This window comes from Colossoma macropomum, unplaced genomic scaffold (genome assembly GCF_904425465.1).
Source record: "Colossoma macropomum unplaced genomic scaffold, Colossoma_macropomum, whole genome shotgun sequence".
In the NCBI taxonomy this organism is placed as follows: Eukaryota; Metazoa; Chordata; class Actinopteri; order Characiformes; family Serrasalmidae; genus Colossoma; species Colossoma macropomum.
Genome location: NW_023495881.1, coordinates 31,192 through 54,622, shown reverse-complemented (window position 1 = coordinate 54,622; position 23,431 = coordinate 31,192). Strand labels below are relative to the sequence as shown.

The 23,431-nt window shown below is 37.6% G+C and overlaps 6 gene segments (V, D, J or C); all 6 read left to right on the top strand.

Moving 5' to 3' along the window:
- Positions 1 to 604: 604 nt before the first annotated feature.
- LOC118803295 lies at positions 605 to 1,050 on the top strand. The segment is given in 2 exon segments: positions 605 to 644; positions 752 to 1,050. Coding segments are annotated over 2 exon segments (339 nt in total).
- A 3,479-nt stretch (positions 1,051 to 4,529) lies between these two features.
- On the top strand, positions 4,530 to 5,001 carry LOC118803294. The segment is given in 2 exon segments: positions 4,530 to 4,591; positions 4,688 to 5,001. Coding segments are annotated over 2 exon segments (357 nt in total).
- A 6,441-nt stretch (positions 5,002 to 11,442) lies between these two features.
- LOC118803287 lies at positions 11,443 to 11,935 on the top strand. The segment is given in 2 exon segments: positions 11,443 to 11,522; positions 11,628 to 11,935. Coding segments are annotated over 2 exon segments (351 nt in total).
- A 982-nt stretch (positions 11,936 to 12,917) lies between these two features.
- LOC118803293 lies at positions 12,918 to 13,452 on the top strand. The segment is given in 2 exon segments: positions 12,918 to 13,021; positions 13,115 to 13,452. Coding segments are annotated over 2 exon segments (378 nt in total).
- Positions 13,453 to 16,264: 2,812 nt separating this feature from the next.
- Positions 16,265 to 16,752, top strand: LOC118803288. The segment is given in 2 exon segments: positions 16,265 to 16,344; positions 16,445 to 16,752. Coding segments are annotated over 2 exon segments (351 nt in total).
- Positions 16,753 to 22,740: 5,988 nt separating this feature from the next.
- LOC118803292 lies at positions 22,741 to 23,263 on the top strand. The segment is given in 2 exon segments: positions 22,741 to 22,826; positions 22,920 to 23,263. Coding segments are annotated over 2 exon segments (384 nt in total).
- Positions 23,264 to 23,431: the final 168 nt, after the last annotated feature.

The window sequence follows — 23,431 nt, the reverse complement described above, 5'->3', positions numbered from 1 at the left end:
CAGTGGTGTAAAGCAAGATAATAACCCAAGCACATTACTGAAAAGATCAAGACATACTTATTTTAAAAATAAGCTGCTGGTGGTCTCAGGTCAGTGGACTTACCACCCCAGGAGAGGCGGTAAAATATCTCTGTAGATTCTTTGAAAAACTGGAAGCACCTCTGACGTTTGCATGATACTGCATATTCTGATACTAAATATTCTTTGTATTTTTAAAACTCTAGAAGTTTCAAAATGTACTGTATTTTGTGCTGATATTACAGACATTCACCATTACAGTAAGATTTGAATTTATTAACACTGACTGAATGTAATGTCCAGATCATCTCCAACATCAATCAAACACAGGTTCAGACTAAACGTCTGTCCAATGCTGGGAAGTTCATTCACACAGTTTTATTTATATTCCAGTAGGGGGAGCCCTTCATTCAAAAAGCAGACCTGCCTATTGTTCTCCTAAAGCCAGAGCAGCAGAGTCTCACATCACTGAGCTGTTATGCAAACTCTTCATCAAACTCCTCTATATGTAGAGTGAATGAAGGACAGTTTGTAGAGGATCTCCAGGTTTCTGGTGTCTCTGATCAGCTCCAGCTCCACAAACACCATGTTCCTCACGTCTTTACTGCTGCTGCTGATTGCAGGATGTGAGTCTGTTATCTCTCTCACTGAGGAACCATATTAATGCAGTAAACTGACCAACCACATTTAACCTGCTGTGTCTTTGTGTCTCTGTTTAGGTGTCCACTCTCAGGTTGTCTCACACAGTCTGAGCGGTCAGTAACAGTGACTCCAGGTGGATCCCAGAAACTGACCTGTGCCTGCAGTGGATTCAGTGTGGGGGGCTATGGCATGAATTGGATCCGACAGGCTCCTGGAAAAGGACTGGAATGGATTATTTACTATTATACTGAAAGTAGCAAATACTCAGCCCAGTCAGTTCAGGGCAGATTCACAGCGTCCAAGGACAGCTCTAATCTCTACCTGCACATGAGTCAACTGAAGCCTGAAGACACTGCAGTGTATTACTGTGCTAGAGGCTCACTGTGGTAGAACTCATACAGACAGCTGTACAAAAACTAGAGCACAGGATAAACAGAGGGAGGCTGAACTCTGTAGCAGGTCAATAAAAATATCCTAGTTTGACTGCTTTTCTTTGCAATTTTGTTCTTTTGGGTTTGACCAACGAGGCACACAGACAAAGAAATTCACCGAGCTCATTTATAAACCCTCAGATTAGAGGGATCATTTGAAAGAGTGGAACCTGAACTGAAAAGGTTCTACTTTTAAGCTTGTAATAATGCATCGATCCACTGTTAGATTTGTTTTCCAGTGGTTGTTCCATAGTTAAGGGGTGTTGTTATGTACAATGTAAAACCTTGAGTGAATTCTTGCTGTTATAAAACAGCAAAATGAAATGATGCATTACATTTTGATCACAATAAACTTTTTTACCAAGCAAAGAGTAAAGACTTTTGCAATTTAGCCAGATGCCAAAAATGAATTTGCTCACATGTTGCACATCAAATGTATTTTTATGGACATTGAAAATGGCAGTACTTCATTCATTATTTTCATTTTCAATTATGGCAAACTTTCATAGGCGATGTGAACTGACTGACCAATCACTGGCATTTCTGGCTTTGGCATGGCTGGATTTGGCATGACTGATCAGGCTCACAGTAACTAGAACATTTAAAGCCTAAAGGGTTAGGCTTTGTCATAGATTGTGCTGGCACCTGTAAAGCAGCTGAAAAAGTATCTCATAAAGTTTCAGGTCCTGAATAAAATGGTAAAACTCTCACTTTTTCACATTAGAAGTAGCCCAGCAAGTGTCAGTATTTGCCTTGATTATGAGGATGACATCAATTGGCACATGAAGACATTCTGACTGTTTGTTCAGTTTTTCTGCAGCATTAACAATTTGGGGGAAAAAAACAAACAAACAAACAAAAAAAAAGTCTAAGAAAATTTCACATTTCAGTGCCCAGTTATGCACATTGTGACTGGAGCGTAATGAACCTTTGAGTTCTTTATATTTAGTCATGGATGCCAAATAACAGGAGAATTTTTCTATATGTATCTGGCAAATTCATAGAAAATTCATTGCCATATATGCCTATAAATGAGTGTTTATAAAGGCTTTAAACATGACTAAGCCAAACATATTTTACATTATAAAACACAATTCAATGTAAAGTAATTAACCTGGTTGTCTTAAAATGTTGAGTTCACTGAACTTCAAATAATAAGATTACCAAATGTCAAACACAGATTATTGTTCTGTTGACTTACCAATAGAAGTTTCATTAACTTGAAACTTTAAGATAATCAGGTTTCTTACTTTTTTAAGTGTTTTCTTTTTCTGTGTGAACAGAATTATCTGTATTATAAAACCTTACTGTCTCATTCAATCAATGTGAAGACACAAGGGCTTAGAATACTATGTTATTTACTGACATCACCATCTTGGCAAACATTCCTCTTCTTCTGATGAAAAATGACAAATTCTCCTCCACAGCTGTGATGAAACTCAGTGGGATGTTTATCATGACTGTGTGAACTCTATGCAAAGTGATTAAGGCCTCCTGTATGAAAAGGATCTTCTTCCTTTCTCTCCACTGCAGATCAGGACAGCATCTTCAACAGACAGTCACGTTCTACACATTTCTGCTATTGCTGACCACAGCAGCAACCTGTGAGTCTCTTTATGGACTGGAATATAAACAATTACCAATATAAACCACACAATTCATCACTAGTTTTACCTGGAAACATGCAGAACCGCTTGTTTGTATGGTATAAATGAGCGAGACCATCTATGTCTTTCTTTGTTCCAGGTGTGAAATGTGATATTGGACTAATTCAGCCGAGTTCAGAGCTTATAAAGCCAGGAGGGTCTCTGACCATCAGCTGTAAAGTATCTGGATATTCAGTTACTGATGATGATTACGCGACAGGTTGGATTCGACAGCCTGCAGGGAAAACTCTGGAGTGAATAAACTACATCTGGGGTGGTGGGAGCATTTACCAACAAGAGTCTCTGAAAAGCAAGTTCAGTGTTTCTAAAGACGCCTCCAGCAGCACAGTGATTTTACAAGGACAGAACATGCAGCCTGAAGACACAGCTGTGTATTACTGTGTGAAGAGACCAGTACAGTGATAGAAACATACCCAAGACCCCGACAAAAACATCTGCACATACAGCATTTATACACCCAGCTAAAGAAATAAGCCAGCATGTTCATATTTATAAAATCAGTAGAACAAAATATGTGATATGCATGTAAACATTCATATACAGTGAAATTCAAAACATGTTCATGTATATTATCTGCTGATCGTAAATGTTCACATACTTCTGCCAATCACAAATATTTAATATTCGAATTTCCCTCAATAAATAAATGACCAAGTCTAATATTTTTGTCTCATTTGCTCAATTTGCTTCTCTTTATCAACTATTAGGGCTCATATAAAAATCTGATGTAGTTTTAGGTCAGATTTATGCAGAAATATAGAAAATTCTAAAGAGTTCTCAAACATTCAAGCACCACTAGACCACAGCTCCAGTTAAAAAGTCTCAGTAGCATCTAATAAACGTCAGATATTTATGTTTGTGATAACATAAAATATAAGGCTTCATTCTGGCATGCCTTCTATGAAGTTTATTGGCATTACCGTGGCATCTATTTGTAGTTTTGAAGACTCTGTAACCATCCTACTCACTGTGAGTGAAGACAAAATACACATCATCTTCTGTGCAGGTTTGCTACAGCTCTAGTTGTTTGAAACATCCCCTAAAATAATGGATATGAGAATTTTCAGTGGATGATGGTTCCTAAAATTCTCAGATGAAACATAAAAAAGATCGTGTTCCAGTTAAAGGGTTATGCTAAAGGTTCATTTCATGTAAGGTCCCACACTTTGGACCTGTTTTGAGAAGATTCCACTGACACTGTGTTTGGAGACATGGTGGAACTGTGAAGAGTCCAAACCTGTCACAAACAAGGGAGACGCTGTATGTCTGGAGAATTGAAGCTTTATTTCTTACATGCAGGTAATAGACATCTAACCACTCCATAAGACAGTGGACAGACACAATTTTAGAGGATAGACTGAGGCCAAGATTAAGTTTAGACTAGACATGACAATTGACAGGTTTGACAGATATTACCATGTAGGGAGAGACAAAATAGGGCAGAACCGAATGTTCCAGATACAATCACATGAGATTCCTGGTACAGTACACACAGTACTGAATATACTTACATATAGCAGAGTACTAAATATATTACACGGCAGTAGATTACTTCAGTTAGTATATATAGGGATATGAACATATGTATGTTGTACTTTTAATTTCAAATAAAATTGTTGCTGCTTATATAAATTAAAAAATGGGCCTTATCTTCAATAGCTTGCCCTCTCACAGGCCATTAGATAAGCAAATACAAGCTCCTCCCAGACCGATCTCTATTTTAGAAGATGAGATTCTCTCAAGCTGTGGAGAACAGAGAAGATCCCACAGGTCCAACTTCAACACCAATCATGTTCTCTACATCTCTACTGCTCCTGCTGGCAGCTGCATCCTGTGAGTGACTCAGTAAACAACACATTTCACCAACAATTTAAATCATGTTTATGTCCAATAATATATGACTAATAACTTTGTATTTTTGATCTACAGGTGTTCACTGTGAGGAACTGACTCAGCCTGGTTCCATGGTGGTCCGTCCAGGCCAGAGTCTGACCATCAACTGCAAGGTTTCATATTCAGTTACCAGTTATTGGACAGCTTGGATTCGACAGCCTGCAGGAAAAGCTCTGGAGTACATTGGATATATTGATAGTGGTGGGAGCACAGCTTACAGTGATAAACTGAAAAACAAGTTCAGCATCTCCAGAGACACTGGAACCAACACAATAACATTACAAGGACAGAATCTGCAGACTGAAGACACAGCTGTGTATTACTGTGCAAGAGCCTCACAGCGACACTAACTAATGAACACGGCTTACAAAAACCCAGAGCCGACACTCAACAGTCAAGATATTCACAGCTTAATACTTTTCCAATTGAAGGGAATATTAAAATACTTGTGTCATTTTAGCAATTTATGAATGCAAAACACAACCAGCAAAGTACTACAAAAAGAAAAGATTTAAAAATATTGTATTTATTTTTGAATAAATGTTAGAGCATGTTTGTGCCAATTAAACATAAAAGAAAAAAATATATATATTTGATTGACACAATCTACTGCCAACATCAAAATAACATTCATAGAAGAAGGATTAGTACTATATGAAGTACTCTCTTAAAAAGGATGGTTCTTCACGGGTTCTTTAGAAGAAAATGGTTTAGTATAGAAAATATTTCTATATAGAACCATGAACACCTAAAGAACTTTTTGCATGATTATAGAATTTTTTGCTTTGTGAAACTGATTGATTAATTTTCAGATTGATGGAGAATCAATTGAAAAGGGTTCTATATAGCACCAAAAAAAAGGGTTCCACTAGAGTTTCAAGCCAAAGAATCCTTATTTGGTACTACATAGAACCCTTTTGGCTAAGAGTGAAGAAGAAAATACCCTCCTCAAGAACAAAGCCCATTTAGTCTAAAGCTACATCATATCTGTGCTTGACCTTATCATGCAGATAGTGATGATGCATAAATCTATTAATTGTAGCAGGAAATAAACTGTAACAACAAATAGAAAATCTTGCAAAGGGTCTTTTCAGACCAATATCGGGGCAAGACGCCCCCTCCCTGAGATAAGAAGCCCAATCTTGGCATCTTGGTTTTATAGAATGTACCTATATATTATATATTTAGGCCTTTATCAATGTTTGTTTGAAGAATTCCATTTCATTTTTTAAAGCTACGACAAAAAACTAATAACAGTAAAACAGAAACATTTGAAACCTTTTTTGTTTATTAATTAAAGACTTATTGTGACTATATAATATATATATATATATATATATATATATATATATATATATATATATATATATATAATATATATAGCCTTCTGCTTGTTTTTTTTGCTCTTCTTCTTCTTATAATAATAATAATAATAATAATAATAATAATAATAATAATAATAATAATGAGTGATAGAAGTAGAAATATGACATGACTAATAGCAAGGACAGTTTAAAGTAACATTCAAAGCAAATAGCAGTTGAACACTAATGCTAGATAAGCAGATAAGCGGCTCACAGGCAACTTTGTGATTTTCTCATGAAAATCCAACTTACATTAATTTGGGATACTACTGTAAACAATGAGAACTGACCAAAGAAGACCAAGACTTAATAATGAAAAGAAAATAACAATGAAAAAAAAACTCATGGTGTTCTCAGAACAATGGACTGACCACTCCAGATTTCACACCTCAACATCACTGAATCTGTTTACTATCATTGGGTCAGTAGAAGCTGAAAATGCAACCAACTTCTGAGACTGAACTTTGGAGGAGTGGAAAAATATCCCTCAAACCTCAAAGTCCAGAGCTTAACATCACTGAAAGTGTTTACCATTACTTGCATCAGGAGCAGCTGAAAATGCAACCAACTTCTGAGACTTTGGAGGGGTAGAAACATATCCCTTTTGTCTTTGAAAAACTGAATGCAAGTCTGACTTTGGACAGTACTGTAAAAATAAATATTATTTGTATATAAGTTTCAAAATAACATGAATTAGGTGTTGATATTACAGACATTCAACAATAACAGTCAGATTTGAATTTATTGAAACTGAATGTGACGTCCCAGATTATCTTCATCAAACAAACAGAGTCAGACTAAATATCAGTCTGAATGATGCTGAGAAATTAATTCCCTTATGCTTTATTTATATTCCAGTAGGGGGCACCATTCATTTAAAAAGCAAACCTGCCTATTGTTCTCCTAAAGCCAGTGCAGCAGAGTCTCACATCACTGAGCTGTTATGCAAACTCTTCATCAAACTCCTCTATATGTAGAGAGAATGAAGGACAGTTTGTAGAGGATCTCCAGGTTTCTGGTGTCTCTGATCAGCTCCAGCTCCACAAACACCATGTTCCTCACGTCTTTACTGCTGCTGCTGATTGCAGGATGTGAGTCTGTTATCTCTCTCAAAGAGGAACCATATTAATGCAGTAAACTGACCAACCACATTTAACCTGCTGTGTCTTTGTGTCTCTGTTTAGGTGTCCACTCTCAGATTGTCCCTCACACAGTCTGAGAGGTCAGTAACAGTGGCTCCAGGTGGATCCCTCAAACTGAGCTGTGCAGGCAGTGGATTTAATTTAGGGAGCAGTTGGATGCAGTGGGTCCGACAGGCTCCTGGGAAAGGACTGGAATGGATCATTGCTTATCATTCTGAGAGTCACAAAAACTCAGCCCAGTCAGTTCAGGGCAGATTCACAGCATCCAAGGACAGCTCTAATCTCTACCTGCACATGAGTCAACTGAAGCCTGAAGACACTGCAGTGTATTACTGTGCTACAGACTCACTGTGGTGGAACTCATACAGACAGCTGTACAAAAACTAGAGCACAGGATAAACAGAGGGAGGTGAACTCTGTAACAGCTTAATAAAGAGGATAATGGTATGAAGAAAAACAGACTAATCTTGTCTGCAGATTTTTTTATTAACTACATAAGTTTATGTAGGTTTAATACATTCAATCACTATTTGTCCTTATGACCGGTCCATACTCTGCTCACAAACATATTCTTTTATAATAACAGTTGCTTGTTTGGATAAGATTTACAGAATGTTGGCAAATTCCCTTTCAGCGAAGTGAGCAATTAATGTATAAAGTAAATTTAATTATAATTTCTTAATCCTAAATGCTTGAATATACTTCACAATGACATTTCAATGTTGACTAAGTGATTATGGACAGTTTGAATGAATATGAAAAAAACAATTTAGTCAAAATATTTCTTCAGTGTCAATACTAAGTAATACACAGCTGGAACTGCAGATTCTCCAGGGCAACAGTGAAAATGTATGTTAATTTTTGACTTGACTTGACTTGAAACTTTGAAATGAATCCACAAGGTTTTCCTGGAATTGACTGAATCTACGTCCAGTTTAACTGACAATTAGCCAGAAAAGCAAAAGCCACATCAGCTTAGCCAGATATACACAATATACCTTCACTGTTGGAACAAAACCATGTTAAAAAAAATGTTTAATATAATTGCAGCTGCCATTTACATGGTGTCAATATTTTTTGACAAACAGACCAACAAAAACAGCACAAAGTGATGCTGAATAAAATCATTACATTCATTTACATTCATATATAATGAGCTAACATGACAGATTATTAATAGCACAGTTTTTAAGTGGTTGTTTTTCCTAATTTGACCCTTTGAACCATCCATAGTTCCTGCTTGAAGTCCAGCTGTTGGTGTGCTGTATGTATCTATGACCTTGTGACTGTGGCCCTTTTAACACAGCTTATAGATGTCACCTTCTATTGATGGCTCTCTTGTTAAAGTTATTTGTACTTTCTGCCACAATAGATTTATAATCAAAGTACACCTAAAATGTCATTTACAAGCAAAACACAGCACTGATGCTGGCAATATCACTGATATCAGCACAGTTAGCGCTGGAGGCAGTCTACACTGGACAGTGCTCACAGGAGGACTAAGGATACATTAACGAGCAGCAAACTAACAAAAGAAACAACACAGTGGAAACATAAAGTTCCCCTCGAAACAAGACATAACAGAGTGGTATGAGAGTGAAAAGCTACAGTCATTGACTTAGAACATGCAACCACTGTTCCTCTCATTAGACGTGCTCTCATTCAAACTGTGTTCACATTATTTTTATGTTGGCACTGTGTTCACATGATTTTATATTCTGATTGTACTGTATATAGATCCACTGCTTTTGGATAGCAATTGTAAATCACCAGTGGAAGTAAAAGATATTTCATCATTACTGTCTTCAAACACTAGGGGGCGATCGGTAGCTCCATCTTTTCCTTATGCAAAATATACTACTGGAGGACAATGTTACTGAACTCTATTGGTCAAAGAGCATTTATGCAAATCTACATCTGTTTTCTAGACTCCATATAAAATCAGCTCTTTACTCACCTAATTTACTTCAACTGAATTAGTAAAGTGTCGCCCCTCGTAGAGTTTCACTATGGGGTTAAGGATTGTTCAGTACTGCATTCTTATAGTGATGCTAATACAAGGTATGTTAGCCTTCTGAATTCATTTTTATGAGACTGTGTTTAGCAGGATTCATAATTGTTGTATGCTTTATTTTTTTTTTAGATATTGTAAGTGCTGAGATCCGACTTGACCAGCCTTCTGCTGAGGTGAAGAAACCTGGAGAAGCTGTGAAGATCACTTGTAAAATTAGTGGCTTTACAATGACAGACTACTACATGCACTGGATAAGACAGAAACCAGGAAAAGCTCTGGAATGAATTGGGAGGGTAAACTCTGGTAGCAGCTCCGATATTATATATGCAGATTCTATGAAAGGCCACTTCATACTGACTGAGGACGTTTCTACAAGTACACAGTTCTTAGAGGCCAAGAGTCTGAGAGCAGAGGACACTGCTGTTTATTACTGCGCTCGGACAGACACAGTGATGGAGCTGATGGAGCAGCTGTACTAAAACCACACACACGTACTGACTGAACTGACTGAAGCTCTTTCTGTGGTCATTCATAACTATGCCTACCCTCAAAATGTGCAACCACATTGTAAAAGTAGACATTACTTAAATCACATTTCACGTTTTTGTTAGTTTATTCAATAAAGGCTTATATTAAAAAGGATTATATAAAATGGTGTTTTTTAGAGGTTTTATGCAAATGTCAAGATTTTTTTAAAATGATGAGAAATTATTTCATAATATGTTTCCAGTTATTGGTGTCAAATTCAATATTTGATCACAACTATAAAAAAAAATGAAATGAAAATCAGTCTTCAATTTTCAAATTGCTGCCTACATCATTTCTTTGCTTATGCAATAAGTTTGCTTCAAACACTAAACATTATTGTGTGTAAATTTGTACTGATGTGCTGTATTGATGGCATTGACAACTCAACTAACTGTTGACCAGTGTTGAGTGCTGTTAGTAATTTGTAACGGTTTATTTATTTATTTATTTATTTTGAGTAACTGCCTCAACTCTGAGGCCTCAACACCTACGAGGCCAAATAGAGGAAGATTTTAGAAATACATTCCACCATCAAAGATTAAAATAAGCCAGTGACTGTAGCACCACATCATAACACAACATCTATCCCAGTTTCACTACTTTTCTTTGCGATATTTTCCTTTGAGTTTGACCAACAAGAAACACAGCAAAATAAAATCACCAGGCTCATTCATAAACCCTCAGATTAGAGGGATCATTTGAAAGAGTGGAACCTGAAAAAAAGGTTCTACTTTTAAGGTTCTAAGTAAGCATCAACCCACTGTGAGCTCTTACAGTGACTTGTCCTTGGTTAAGGGGTGTTGTTAGGTACAATGTGAAGCTTTGAGGGAAATGTTGCCTTTAGAAAAGAGCAAAATGAAATGATGCATTACATTTTAATCACAATAATAAATTATTTTACCTAACAAAGTACAAAGACTTGAGTAATTGCCAAAAATGAAACGCCAAAAATGAATTTGTTTCGCATGTTCAACATCAAATGTATTTTTATGGACATGGAAAATGTCAGTATTTCACTCATTATTCTCATTTTCAACTTTGGCAAACTTTCATCGGTGATATGAACTCACTGACCAATCATTGTTATATCTGGCATTGGCATGGCGATGACCATCACGACTGATCAGTGTCCTAGTAACTAGAACATTTACAGTCAAACAGATGTTAAAGGTTAATTTCATGTAAGGTCCCACACTTTGGAGATGTTTTGAGAAGATTCCACTGACACTGTGTTTGGAGACATGGTGGAACTGTAAAGAGTCCAAACCTGTCACAAACAAGGGAGACGCTGTATGTCTGGAGTTTTATTTCTTGCACGCAGGTAATAGACATCTAACCAGCCCATAAGACAATGGACTGACACAATTTTAGAGGTTAGACTGAAGACAAGATTAGGCTCACACTAGACATGACAATTGACAGGTTTGACAGATATTACCATGTAGGGAGAGACAAAATAGGGCAAAACATTCATGGTGCAATACACACAATACTGAAAATACATACAGCACAGTACTAAATACTTTGCACAGCAGTAGATTCCTTCAATTAGTATATATAGGGATATGAACGTATGTACATTGTACGTTTAATTTCAAATAAAAGTGTTGCTGCTTAAATAAATTGAAAATGGGCCTTCTCTTAAATAGCTTGGCCTCTCACAGGCCATTAGATAAGCAAATACAAGCTCCTCCCAGATCTGTCTTTATTTTAGAAGATGAGATTCTCTCAAGCTGTGGAGAACAGAGAAGATCCCACAGGTCCAACTTCAACACCAACCATGTTCTCTACATCTCTACTGCTCCTGCTGGCAGCTGCATCCTGTGAGTTACTCAGTAAACAACACATTTCACTCAGTCAGAATGCTGTTTAAATCATGTTTATGTCCAATAATATATACCTAATATCTTTGTATTTTTGATCTACAGGTGTTCACTGTGAGGAACTGACTCAGCCTGGTTCCATGGTGGTCCGTCCAGGCCAGAGTCTGACCATCAACTGCAAGGTTTCATATTCAGTTACAGGCTATGCTACAAGCTGGATCCGACAGCCTGCAGGAAAAGCTCTGGAGTGGATTGGAGTTATTGGTAGCAGTGGGAGCACAGCTTACAGTGATAAACTGAAAAACAAGTTCAGCATCTCCAGAGACACTGGAACCAAAACAATAACATTACAAGGACAGAATCTGCAGACTGAAGACACAGCTGTGTATTACTGTGCGAGAGACTCACAGTGACACTAACTAATAAACACAGCTTACAAAAACCCAGAGCCGACACTCAAAAGTCAGGATATTCACAGGAAGGGAACATTGAAATGCGTATGTAATTGTAACAATTTATGTACACAAAACACAACAAAAAAAAAAAAAAAAAAGAAAAAGAAAAAAAAAGAAAGAAAAAAATTAATAAATCTCATATATAGTGTTTATTGTTGAATAAAAGTTAAGACAAGTTTGACCCATTTGATTGACTCGATCTACTGCCGACATCAAATAAAGGTCTTAGGAAAATAATTATTTCTATATGGAGTAAAAGAAAATACCCTCCTTAAGAACAAAGTCCATTTACAGTAAAGCTACATCACATCTGAACTTGACTTTGTCATGTACAAAATGATGATGCATAAATATATTCACACTTAGAGGAAACAGACTGGAACAGGAGACCATTCTGCTTTTATTGCACAAAGAGGCTTCTTGCACCACTATTGGGGCACAATTCCCAAGACCTGAGGTAAGAAGTCCAATGTTGCATTAATTTGGCATCTCATTTTTACAGAATGTATCATCTAAATATCAAATCATTAGTAGTCTTTACATTAAACACCAAACATATGTTTCAAAACTGAAATTGAGGCCTCTGTCAATGTTTGTTTTAAGAATTCTATTTCATTTTAGTTGCCCTGCGTTAGACTGGCGACCTGTCCAGTGTGTTTGTTGCCTTCCGCCCTATGTCTGCTGGGATAGGCTCATTAACACTGAGTGAATGTAATGTCCAGATCATCTCCAACATCAAACAAACAAAGTCAGACTAAATGTCAGCCTGAGTAATGCTGGGAAGTTTATTCACTCAGTTTTATTAATGTTCCAGTAGGGGGAGCCCTTCATTCAAAAAGCAGACCTGACTATTGTCCTAAAGCCAGAGCAGCAGAGTCTCACATCACTGAGCTGTTATGCAAACTCTTCATCAAACTCCTCTATATGTAGAGAGAATAAAGGACAGTTTGTAGAGGATCTCCAGGTTTCTGGTGTCTCTGATCAGCTCCAGCTCCACAAACACCATGTTCCTCACGTCTTTACTGCTGCTGCTGATTGCAGGATGTGAGTCTGTTATCTCTCTCAATGAGGAACCAGATTAATGCAGTAAACTGACCAACCACATTTAACCTGCTGTGTCTTTGTGTCTCTGTTTAGGTGTCCACTCTCAGGTTGTTCTCACACAGTCTGAGGGGTCAGTAACAGTGACTCCGGGTGGATCCCAGAAACTGACCTGTGCCTGCAGTGGATTTAACGTGGGGGGCATTGACATGCACTGGATCCGACAGGCTCCTGGAAAAGGACTGGAATGGATTATTTACTATTATTCTGAAAGTAGCAAAAGCTCAGCTCAGTCAGTTCAGGGCAGATTCACAGCATCCAAGGACAGCTCTAATCTCTACCTGCACATGAGTCAACTGAAGCCTGAAGACACTGCAGTGTATTACTGTGCTAGACACTCACTGTGGTGGAACTCATACAGACAGCTGTACTAAAACTAGAGCACAGGATAAACAGAGGGAGGTGAACTCTGTAACAGGTCAATAAAAATATCCTAGTTTGACTGCTTTTCTTTGCAATTTTGTTCTCTGGGTTTAACCAACAAAACACACAGCAAAATGAATTCACAAAATGAGCTCATTCATAAACTCTCAGATTAGAGGGATCATTTGAAAGAGTGGAACCTGAAAAAGGTTCTACTTTTAAGATTCTAAGTAAGCATCAGCCCACTGTGAGCTCTTACAGTGACTTGTCCTTGGTTTAGGGGTGTTGTTCGGTACAATGCGAAGCCTTGAGTGAATTTTGTCGCCTTAATAAAAGAGCAAAATGAAATGATGCATTACATTTTGATCACAATAAAAAATTCTTTTACCAAGTAAAGTATATAAACTTGGGCAGTTTTGTTTTTTTTCAGATGCCAAAAATGAATTTGTTCACGTGTTCAACATCAACTGTATTTTTTATGGACTTTTTTCAAATTTGGCAAACTTTCATCGGTGATGTGAACTCACTGACCAATCATTATTATATCTGGCATTGGCATGGTGATGACCATGATGATTGATCAGTGTCCTAGTAACTAGAACTTTTACAGTCAAACAGATGAGGATTTCTCACAGATTGTGCTAGCATCTCAAAAATCTCATAAAGTTGCAGCTCCTGAATAAGATGGTAGCCCACCGTAGCCCACCAAGTGTCAGTATTTGCCTTGAATATGAGGATGACATCTATTTGCACGTGAAGACATTCTGACTGTTTGTTCAGTTTTTCTGCAGCACAAACAATTTGAAAAAATTACCAAAAAAATTCTCATTTTCGTGCCAGTTGTTTACATTGTTTTTGGAGTGTAATGATACTTAGAGTTCTTTACATTCAGCTATGGTTGCCATGCAACATAAGGATTTTTCTATATGTATTTGGCAAATTAAAGAAGAGATTAAAATCCTAGGATTAACAAACTGGGAGAAAAAAGAATAGGAAATTAGGACAGAATTAGAAAAATGGAAAATCTCAAATTATAAGATCAGAATTCAGTTCAAGTGATTAAGATGTTTGTTTTATCTATATTGTTGTTTTTAGCTACTATTTGTCCTCCAGATGAAAAATGTGTAATGAGATTGAACAAAATGTGTGTTCGTTTTATTTGGGGAGGCAACAGAGAAGTTACCAAGTGGGAGGTCTTATATAAACCCTGAGAGAAAGGAGGCCTCGGTGCGATGGAGCTGGGGAGAAAATTAAAAATAGCCTTTTGTAAAAATGTAGCTCAAGCCATGAGCAGAAACTCAGAATGGACAGGGAATAAAAATCCTTGGGAGAAGAAAAAGGGCAAGGCGAGGCAAAACACCCCTTCTTTTAAGTTGGTTTATAGTGATTTTATATCAAAACATGAACAATTAAATATTGATTGGAGGAATTCCCCAATAGCGCTGTCGCCTCACAGCAACAATGGCCTGGGTTCGATTCCCGGCCGGGCGACCAGGGTCATTTCTGTGTGGAGTTTGCGTGTTCTCCCCGTGTCTGCGTGGGTTTCCTCCAGGGTACTCCGGTTTCCTCCCACAGTCCAAAGACATGCAGTCAGGCCAATTGGACATGCTAAATTGCCCCTAGGTGTGTGAATGTGTATGTCTGTCTGTCTGCCCTGCGATGGACTGGCGACCTGTCCAGGGTGTATGTCCAATTGGACATGCTGAATTGCCCCTAGGTGTGAGTGTGTGTGAATGTGTATGTCTGTCTGTCTGCCCTGTGATGGACTGGCGACCTGTCCAGGGTGTATCCTGCCTTCCGCCCAATAACACCCAGAAGGATAAGCGGTTTAGATGATGGATGGATGGAATTCCCCAAATAAAATGTAAAATCATACAGGACAGTGATTATGGAGAGATGTTCAATTACAAGCATTTAACACACACTGAAGGACAAGTTTGTGTGAAAAACACAAAAAACCTCTCTGAGAACGTAAGAGATGTGATATGGCTGGTGACGGCTGGCAGACTGCCAGTCAGATGTATAGTTAAATGGAGCTGTTATGTCACAACTAAAACGTGTCCAATGACTGACTGTAATGAAGATGAGACGATTGAACATCTCTTCATTCACTGTCCAAGAACAAAAGATATCTGGAGGAAATTAATGCACATTGGGCTGAATTTTAATATTAATGCGAAAAGTGCGATGTACAGGATTTTTATTTATTTTACATTTTTCATTGTTTGTATTGTTAATTCTAAGATCTGGAAGACGCGCTGTAAAATGGTCTTAGAACAATGTGAAATACCTGCAGAAACTGTTTTTAAACAAATACTGTGTGAGATCAAAAGACTCCAAATGATACACAAGGGAAGAAAAAGTTCCCCTGAACTCTCAATGCTACATCACTCTGAATGGAAATAATTGAACTGTGTAATATTGTGAATTGTAGAAACGTTGATAAATGTGTAATTTGTATTTTTGTACTCTGTATTTGAAAACGTGTTTGTATTGAAATAATATTCCTCAATAAAGTTTGTCATAAAAAGCAAACATTCCTCTTCTTCTAATGAAAAAATTACAAATTCTCCTCCACAGCTGTGAGTAAACACATTGGGATGTTTATCATGACTGTATGAAAAAAGTGATTAAGGCCTCCTGTTGTTGTATATATTGAAAATAGCTGAAGAAGTAGAGCTTTACATGCACCAAGTTAAACAATTTTCCTCTGCTCCGTGTCTTAAATAGCTTTGTTTCTCACAGGCCATTAAATAAGCAAATACAAGCTCCTCCCAGGTCTATCTTTATTTAGAAGATGAGATTCTCTCAAGCTGTGGAGAACAGAGAAGATCCCACAGGTCCAACTTCAACACCAACCATGTTCTCTACATCTCTACTGCTCCTGCTGGCAGCTGCATCCTGTGAGTTACTCAGTAAACAACACATTTCACTCAGTCAGAATGCTGTTTAAATTCTGTTTATAGATGATATGTCTTATCATTCTTTATTTTTGATCTACAGGTGTTCACTGTGAGGAACTGACTCAGCCTGGTTCCATGGTGGTCCGTCCAGACCAGAGTCTGACAATCAACTGCAAGGTTTCATATTCAGTTACAAGCTATCATACAGCTTGGATCCGACAGCCTGCAGGAAAAGCTCTGGAGTACATTGGATTTCTCAGTAGTGGTGGGAGCACATATTATAGTGATAAACTGAAAAGCAAGTTCAGCATCTCCAGAGACACTGGAACCAAAACAATAACATTACAAGGACAGAATCTGCAGACTGAAGACACAGCTGTGTATTACTGTGCGAGACTCTCACAGTGACACTAACTAATGAACACGGCTTACAAAAACCCAGAGCCGACACTCAACAGTCAGGATATTCACAGGAATTGAAGGGAACATTGAAATGCTTGTGCCTTTAACCATTTATGAATGCAATACACAACTAGCAAAGTGCTGCTAAAAAATCTCATATACAGTTATTGTTGAGGACAAGTTTGTGCCGATTCATCATTACAGACAAAATGACCCATTTGATTGACACGATCTACTGCCAACATCAAATAAAGGTCATAGAAAAATGATTAGTTCTATATGAACTAGAAGAAAATACTTTACATAAGAACAAAGTCCATTGACTGTAAAGCTACATCACATCTGTGCTTGAGTTCATGTAGATAATGATGATTCATTAATCTATTCACAGTTAGAGGAAATAAACTGGATCTGCAGACCATTCTGATTTTATTGCACAAAGGGAAAATCTGGAGAAGGGGCATCTTGCCTCTCTATCCAGGCCAGATGCTTCTACCTGAGGTAAAAAGACCAATCTTGCAATAACTTGACATTTTTGTTTTACAGAATGTAAATATCAAACAATATATACACTTTGTACTTTTCAAAAAACATTTTGAGATACTAATGAAACAAAGAAAGAAAGAAAGAAAGAAAGAAAGAAAGAAAGAAAGAAAGAAAGAATAAATAAAAAGACAGTGAGGCCTCTATCAATATATGTTTTAAGAATACCACTACATTTGAATGAACTAAGACAAAAAATAATTAATTACAGTGATATAGAAATATTTGAAACAGCTTTTTTTTCATATATCAAATAATTATGCTAACTGAATAGAAACTTCATGCATATTTATTCAATGGCCTTCTTCTTCTTAATATTATTATTATTATTATTATTATTATTATTATTATTATTATTGTTGTTGTTGTTGTTGTTGTTGTTGTTGTTGTTGTTATAGTAGAAGTGTGGCAAAAATAATATCAAAAACTGTTTTAACAGACCATAATCAACTCCTTTATGACTGTCTCATGAAAATTCACCTTAAAAATATTTTTGGGGCAGTGGTGTAAAGCAAGATAATAACCCAAGCACATTACTGAAAAGATCAAGACATACTTATTTTAAAAATAAGCTGCTGGTGGTCTCAGGTCAGTGGACTTACCACCCCAGGAGAGGCGGTAAAATATCTCTGTAGATTCTTTGAAAAACTGGAAGCACCTCTGACGTTTGCATAATACTGCATATACTGATACTAAATATTATTTGTATTTTTAGAACTCTAGAAGTTTCAATATGAACTGTTTTTTGTGCTGATATTACAGACATTCACCACTACAGTAAGATTTGAATTTATTAACACTGACTGAATGTAATGTCCAGATCATCTCCAACATCAGTCAAACACAGATTCAGACTAAATGTCAATCTGACTAGTGCTGGAATGTTAATTCCCTCAGGTTTTATTTACTTTCCAGTAGGGGGAGCCCTTCATTCAAAAAGCAGACCTGTCTATTGTTCTCCTAAAGCCAGAGCTGCAGAGTCTCACATCACTGAGCTGTTATGCAAACTCTTCATCAAACTCCTCTATATGTAGAGAGAATGAAGGGCAGTTTGTAGAGGATCTCCAGGTTTCTGGTGTCTCTGATCAGCTCCAGCTCCACAAACACCATGTTCCTCACGTCTTTACTGCTGCTGCTGATTGCAGGATGTGAGTCTGTTATCTCTCTCAATGAGGAACCATATTAATGCATTAAACTGACCAACCACATTTAACCTGCTGTTTCTTTGTGTCTCTGTTTAGGTGTCCACTCTCAGATTGTTCTCACACAGTCTGAGCGGTCAGTAACAGTGACTCCAGGTGGATCCCAGAGACTGACCTGTGCAGGCAGTGGATTCAGTGTGGGGGGCACTAGCATGTACTGGATCAGACAGGCTCCTGGAAAAGGACTGGAATGGATTATTTACTATTATGATGAGAGTAGCAAAAGCTCAGCCCAGTCAGTTCAGGGCAGATTCACAGCATCCAAGGACAGCTCTAATCTCTACCTGCACATGAGTCAACTGAAGCCTGAAGACACTGCAGTGTATTACTGTGCTAGAGACTCACTGTGGTGGAACTCATACAGACAACTGTACAAAAACTAGAGCAGAGGATAAACAGAGGGAGGTGAACTCTGGAACAGCTTAATAAAGAGGATAATGGCATGAAGAAAAACAGACTAACTTTGTCTGAAGATTTTTGTTTTATTAACTACATAATATGTTTATATGTAGGGTTGATATATTCAATCACTATTTATTTGTCCTTATGACCGGTCCATGCTCTGCTCACAAACATATTCCTTTATAATAACAGTTGCTTGGTTGGACAAGCTTCACAGAATGTTGGCACGTTCCCTTTAAACCAAATGGGGAATTAATGTATAAGGTAACTTTAATTATAATTTCTTAATCCTAAATGCTTGAATATACTTCACAATGACAATTCAATGTCATGTTTATGGACAGTTTGAAGGAATATGAAAAACAATTTAGTCCATATCAGAATATTTCTCCAGTGTCAATACTAAGTAATACACAGCTGGAACTGCAGATTCTGCAGGGCAGCAGTAAAAATGGATGTTTATCAGGAAACAATACATTTCCCTGTGAATTTTTGACTTTGACTTTGAAATCAATCCACAAGGATTTCCTGGAATTGACTGAATCTGCATCCAGTTTAACAGAAAATTTGCCTGAAAAACAAAAGCAAAATCAGCTCAGCCAGATATGAACAATATATTTCAAAAATGAATTAATATAATATAAAATTATTTAATATAATTTCAGCTGCTGTTTACATGGTGTCGATATTCTTTCAACAAGCAGACCAGCAAAAACAGCACAAAATGATGCAGAATAAAATCATTACATTTATTTACATTCATATATAATGAGCTAACATGACAGATTATTAATACCACAATTTTTTAAGTGATTATTTTTCCTCGTTTGACCCTTTGGATTGTCCACAGTTCCTGCTTGAAGTCCAGCTGTTGGTGTGCTGTATGTATCTATGACCTTGTGACTGTGGCCCTTTATCATAAACACAGCTTATAGCTGTCACCTTCTATTGATGGCTCTCTTGTTAAAGTTATTTGTACTTTCTGCCACAATAAATTTATAATCCAAGTACACCTAAAATGTCATTTACAAGCAAAACACATCACTGATGCTGGCAATATCACTGATATCAGCACAGTTAGCGCTGGAGGCAGTCTACACTGGACAGTGCTCACAGGAGGACTATGGATACATTAACGAGCAGCGAACTAACAAAAGGAATAGCAAAGAGAAATATTCCCCTGAAAGTTCCCCTTGAAACAATACATAACAGTGGTATGAGAGTGAAAGGCTGCAATCATTAAACATTAGAACATGCAGCCACTGTTGCTCTTATTAGACGTGCTCTCATTGGAAACTGGTGCACACTGTTTCATGTTGGCCTTTTTTCACAGAATTGTATGGTCATATAGCTATAACACTGCTTTTAGATCTCTCTCTGGGATTTAGTGTGTGTTCAGCTAGAACAACTGAATCAATGGTTTTGCTGCACCACTGCTTTTGGATGGCAGCTGTAAAAGAGTGGGAATAAAAGACATGCCACCCTTACTGTCTTCAAACACTAGGGGGCGATTGGTAGCTTCATCTTTTCCTTTTGCAAAATTAAAACACTTTAAGACAGTCAATCAGGTTTCTTACTTTTTTAAGGGTTTCTTGTGTGAACAGAATCGTCTATATGATAGAATCTCACTGTATCATTCAATCAATGTGAACTGGGCTGAAAACAGAAGATTATTTACTGACATCACCATCTTGGCAAACATTCCTCTACTTCTAATGAAAAAAGACAAATTCTCCTCCACAGCTGTGATGAAACTCAGTGGGATGTTTATCATGACTGTGTGAACTCTATGCAAAGTGATTAAGGCCTCCTGTATGAAAAGGATCTTCTTCCTTTCTCTCCACTGCAGATCAGAACAGCATCTTCAACAGACAGTCATGTTCTATACATTTCTGCTACTGCTGACCACAGCAGCAACCTGTGAGTCTCTTTATGGACTGGAATATAAACAATTACCAATATAAACCACACAATTCATCACTGGTTTTACCTGGAAACATGCAGAACTGCTTGTTTCTATGGTATAAATGAGCGAGACCATCTATGTCTTTCTTTGTTTCAGGTGTGAAATGGGATATTGGACTAAATCAGCCGAGTTCAGAGCTTGTAAAACCAGGAGGGTCTCTGACCATCAGCTGTAAAGTATCTGGTTATTCAGTTACTGATAATGACTACGCAACAGGTTGGATTCGACAGCCTGCAGGGAAAACTCTGGAGTGGATAATCCACATCTGGGGTGGTGGGGACACTTACCAACAAGAGTCTCTGAAAAGCAAGTTCAGTGTTTCTAAAGACGCCTCCAGCAGCACAGTGACTTTACAAGGACAGAGCATGCAGCCTGAAGACACAGCTGTGTATTACTGTGTGGGGAGACCACCACAGTGTTAGATACATACCCAAGACCCTGACAAAAACATCTGCACATACAGCATTCACACACACAGCTAAAGAAATAAGCCAGCATGTGCATATTTATAAAACGAGTAGGATAAAATGTATGATATGCATGCAAACATTGAAATTCAGAACATATACAGCTAACAAACTCCAGATATTTATGTTTGTGATAAGATACAATAAAACGCCTTCTTCTGGCACACCTATGAAGTTTATTAACATTGAGGTGGCATCTCTATAACCATCCTCCTCATGGTGGGTAAAGGCAAAGTACACATCATCTCCTATGCAGGTTTACTACAGATCTGGTTGTTTTAAACTGCCCTGAATAACAGATATGAGAATTTTCAGTGGACGATGATTCCTGAAAATCTCAGGATCATATTTCAGTCATAGGGTTGTGCTAAGGGTTCATTCATGTTTCAGTAGGTGGTGTTTAATGACTAATGTGCTCTTAATGGCAGTGCTGAATTTGTTCACATCACTGACTTGTTATGCAATTTTGTTATCAAATCCCTTCTCTACATATTGAGTAGTGTGGAGAGGTTTGGAGTTCATGATAGAAGAGAACTGAAGATCAGAGGGAGACAATAGAGACAGGTGTCTTTCACTGGAATGAGAGATGTGAGGGGTTGGATATCAGAGGAAATAAGTGAGAGTAAAGAGCTGTTTAAACATTCAGAACAGTGTGGATAACAGAACTGATAACAGAACTGAATTAACTATACGAACATGAAGATGTTTCAAAACTGAAATCGAGGCCTCTGTCAATGTATGTTTTAAGAATTCTACTCAATTTTAGTTGCCCTGCAATGACCTGGAGACCTGTCCAGTGTGTTTATTGCCTTCCGCCAAATGTCTGCTGGGATAGGCTCCAGCTCTCCCTTAGACCCAGAAGAATAAGCAGCTCAGAAAATGTGTGTGTGTGTGTGTGTGTGTGTGTGTGTGTGTGTGTGTTTTATTTTAGTAAGCTAAGGCAAAAACTAATGACAGTAAAATAGAAACATGAGAAATGGATTTTTTAATTAAATAAAGTTATTGTGACTATATTAACCACGTAAAGACATCATGTGCATTCATGTATATTCTATATTCTTATACTTCTTTGTATTTTTAAAACTCTAGAAGTTTCAATATGAACTGTATTGTGTGTTGATATTACAGACATTCAACAATACAGTAAGATTTGAATTCATTGACACTAAATCAATGTAATTTCCACATCAAACAAACAAAGTCAGACTAAATGTCAGCCTGAGTAATGCTGGGAAGTTTATTCACTCAATTTTATCTATATTCCAGTAGGGGGCGCCCTTTTTTCAAAAAAGCAGACCTGTCTATTGTTCTCCTAAAGCCAGAGCAGCAGAGTCTCACATCGCTGAGCTGTTATGCAAACTCTTCATCAAACTCCTCTATATGTAGAGTGAATGAAGGACAGTTTGTAGAGGATCTCCAGGTTTCTGGTGTCTCTGATCAGCTCCAGCTCCACAAACACCATGTTCCTCACGTCTTTACTGCTGCTGCTGATTGCAGGATGTGAGTCTGTTATCTCTCTCAATGAGGAACCATATTAATGCATTAAACTGACCAACCACATTTAACCTGCTGTTTCTATGTGTTTCTGTTTAGGTGTCCACTCTCAGATTGTTCTCACACAGTCTGATCGGCCAGTAACAGTGACTCCAGGTGGATCCCAGAAACTGACCTGTGCCTGCAGTGGATTTAACGTGGGGGGCACTTGGATGGGCTGGATCCGACAGGCTCCTGGAAAAGGCCTGGAATGGATTATTTACTATTATGATGAAAGTAACAAATACTCAGCCCGGTCAATGCAGGGCAGATTCACAGCATCCAAGGACAGCTCTAATCTCTACCTGCACATGAGTCAACTGAAGCCTGAAGACACTGCAGTGTATTACTGTGCCAGAGACTCACTGTGGTGGAACTCATACAGACAGCTGTACAAAAACTAGAGCACAGGATAAACAGAGGGAGGTGAACTCTGTAACAGCTTAATTAAAAGGGTCATGGCATAAAGAAAAACAGATTAATTTTGTCTCCATAATATGTATATATGTAGGTTGATATGTCCAATCACTATTTATTTGTTCTTATGCTCCGCCCACAAATGTGTTATTTTA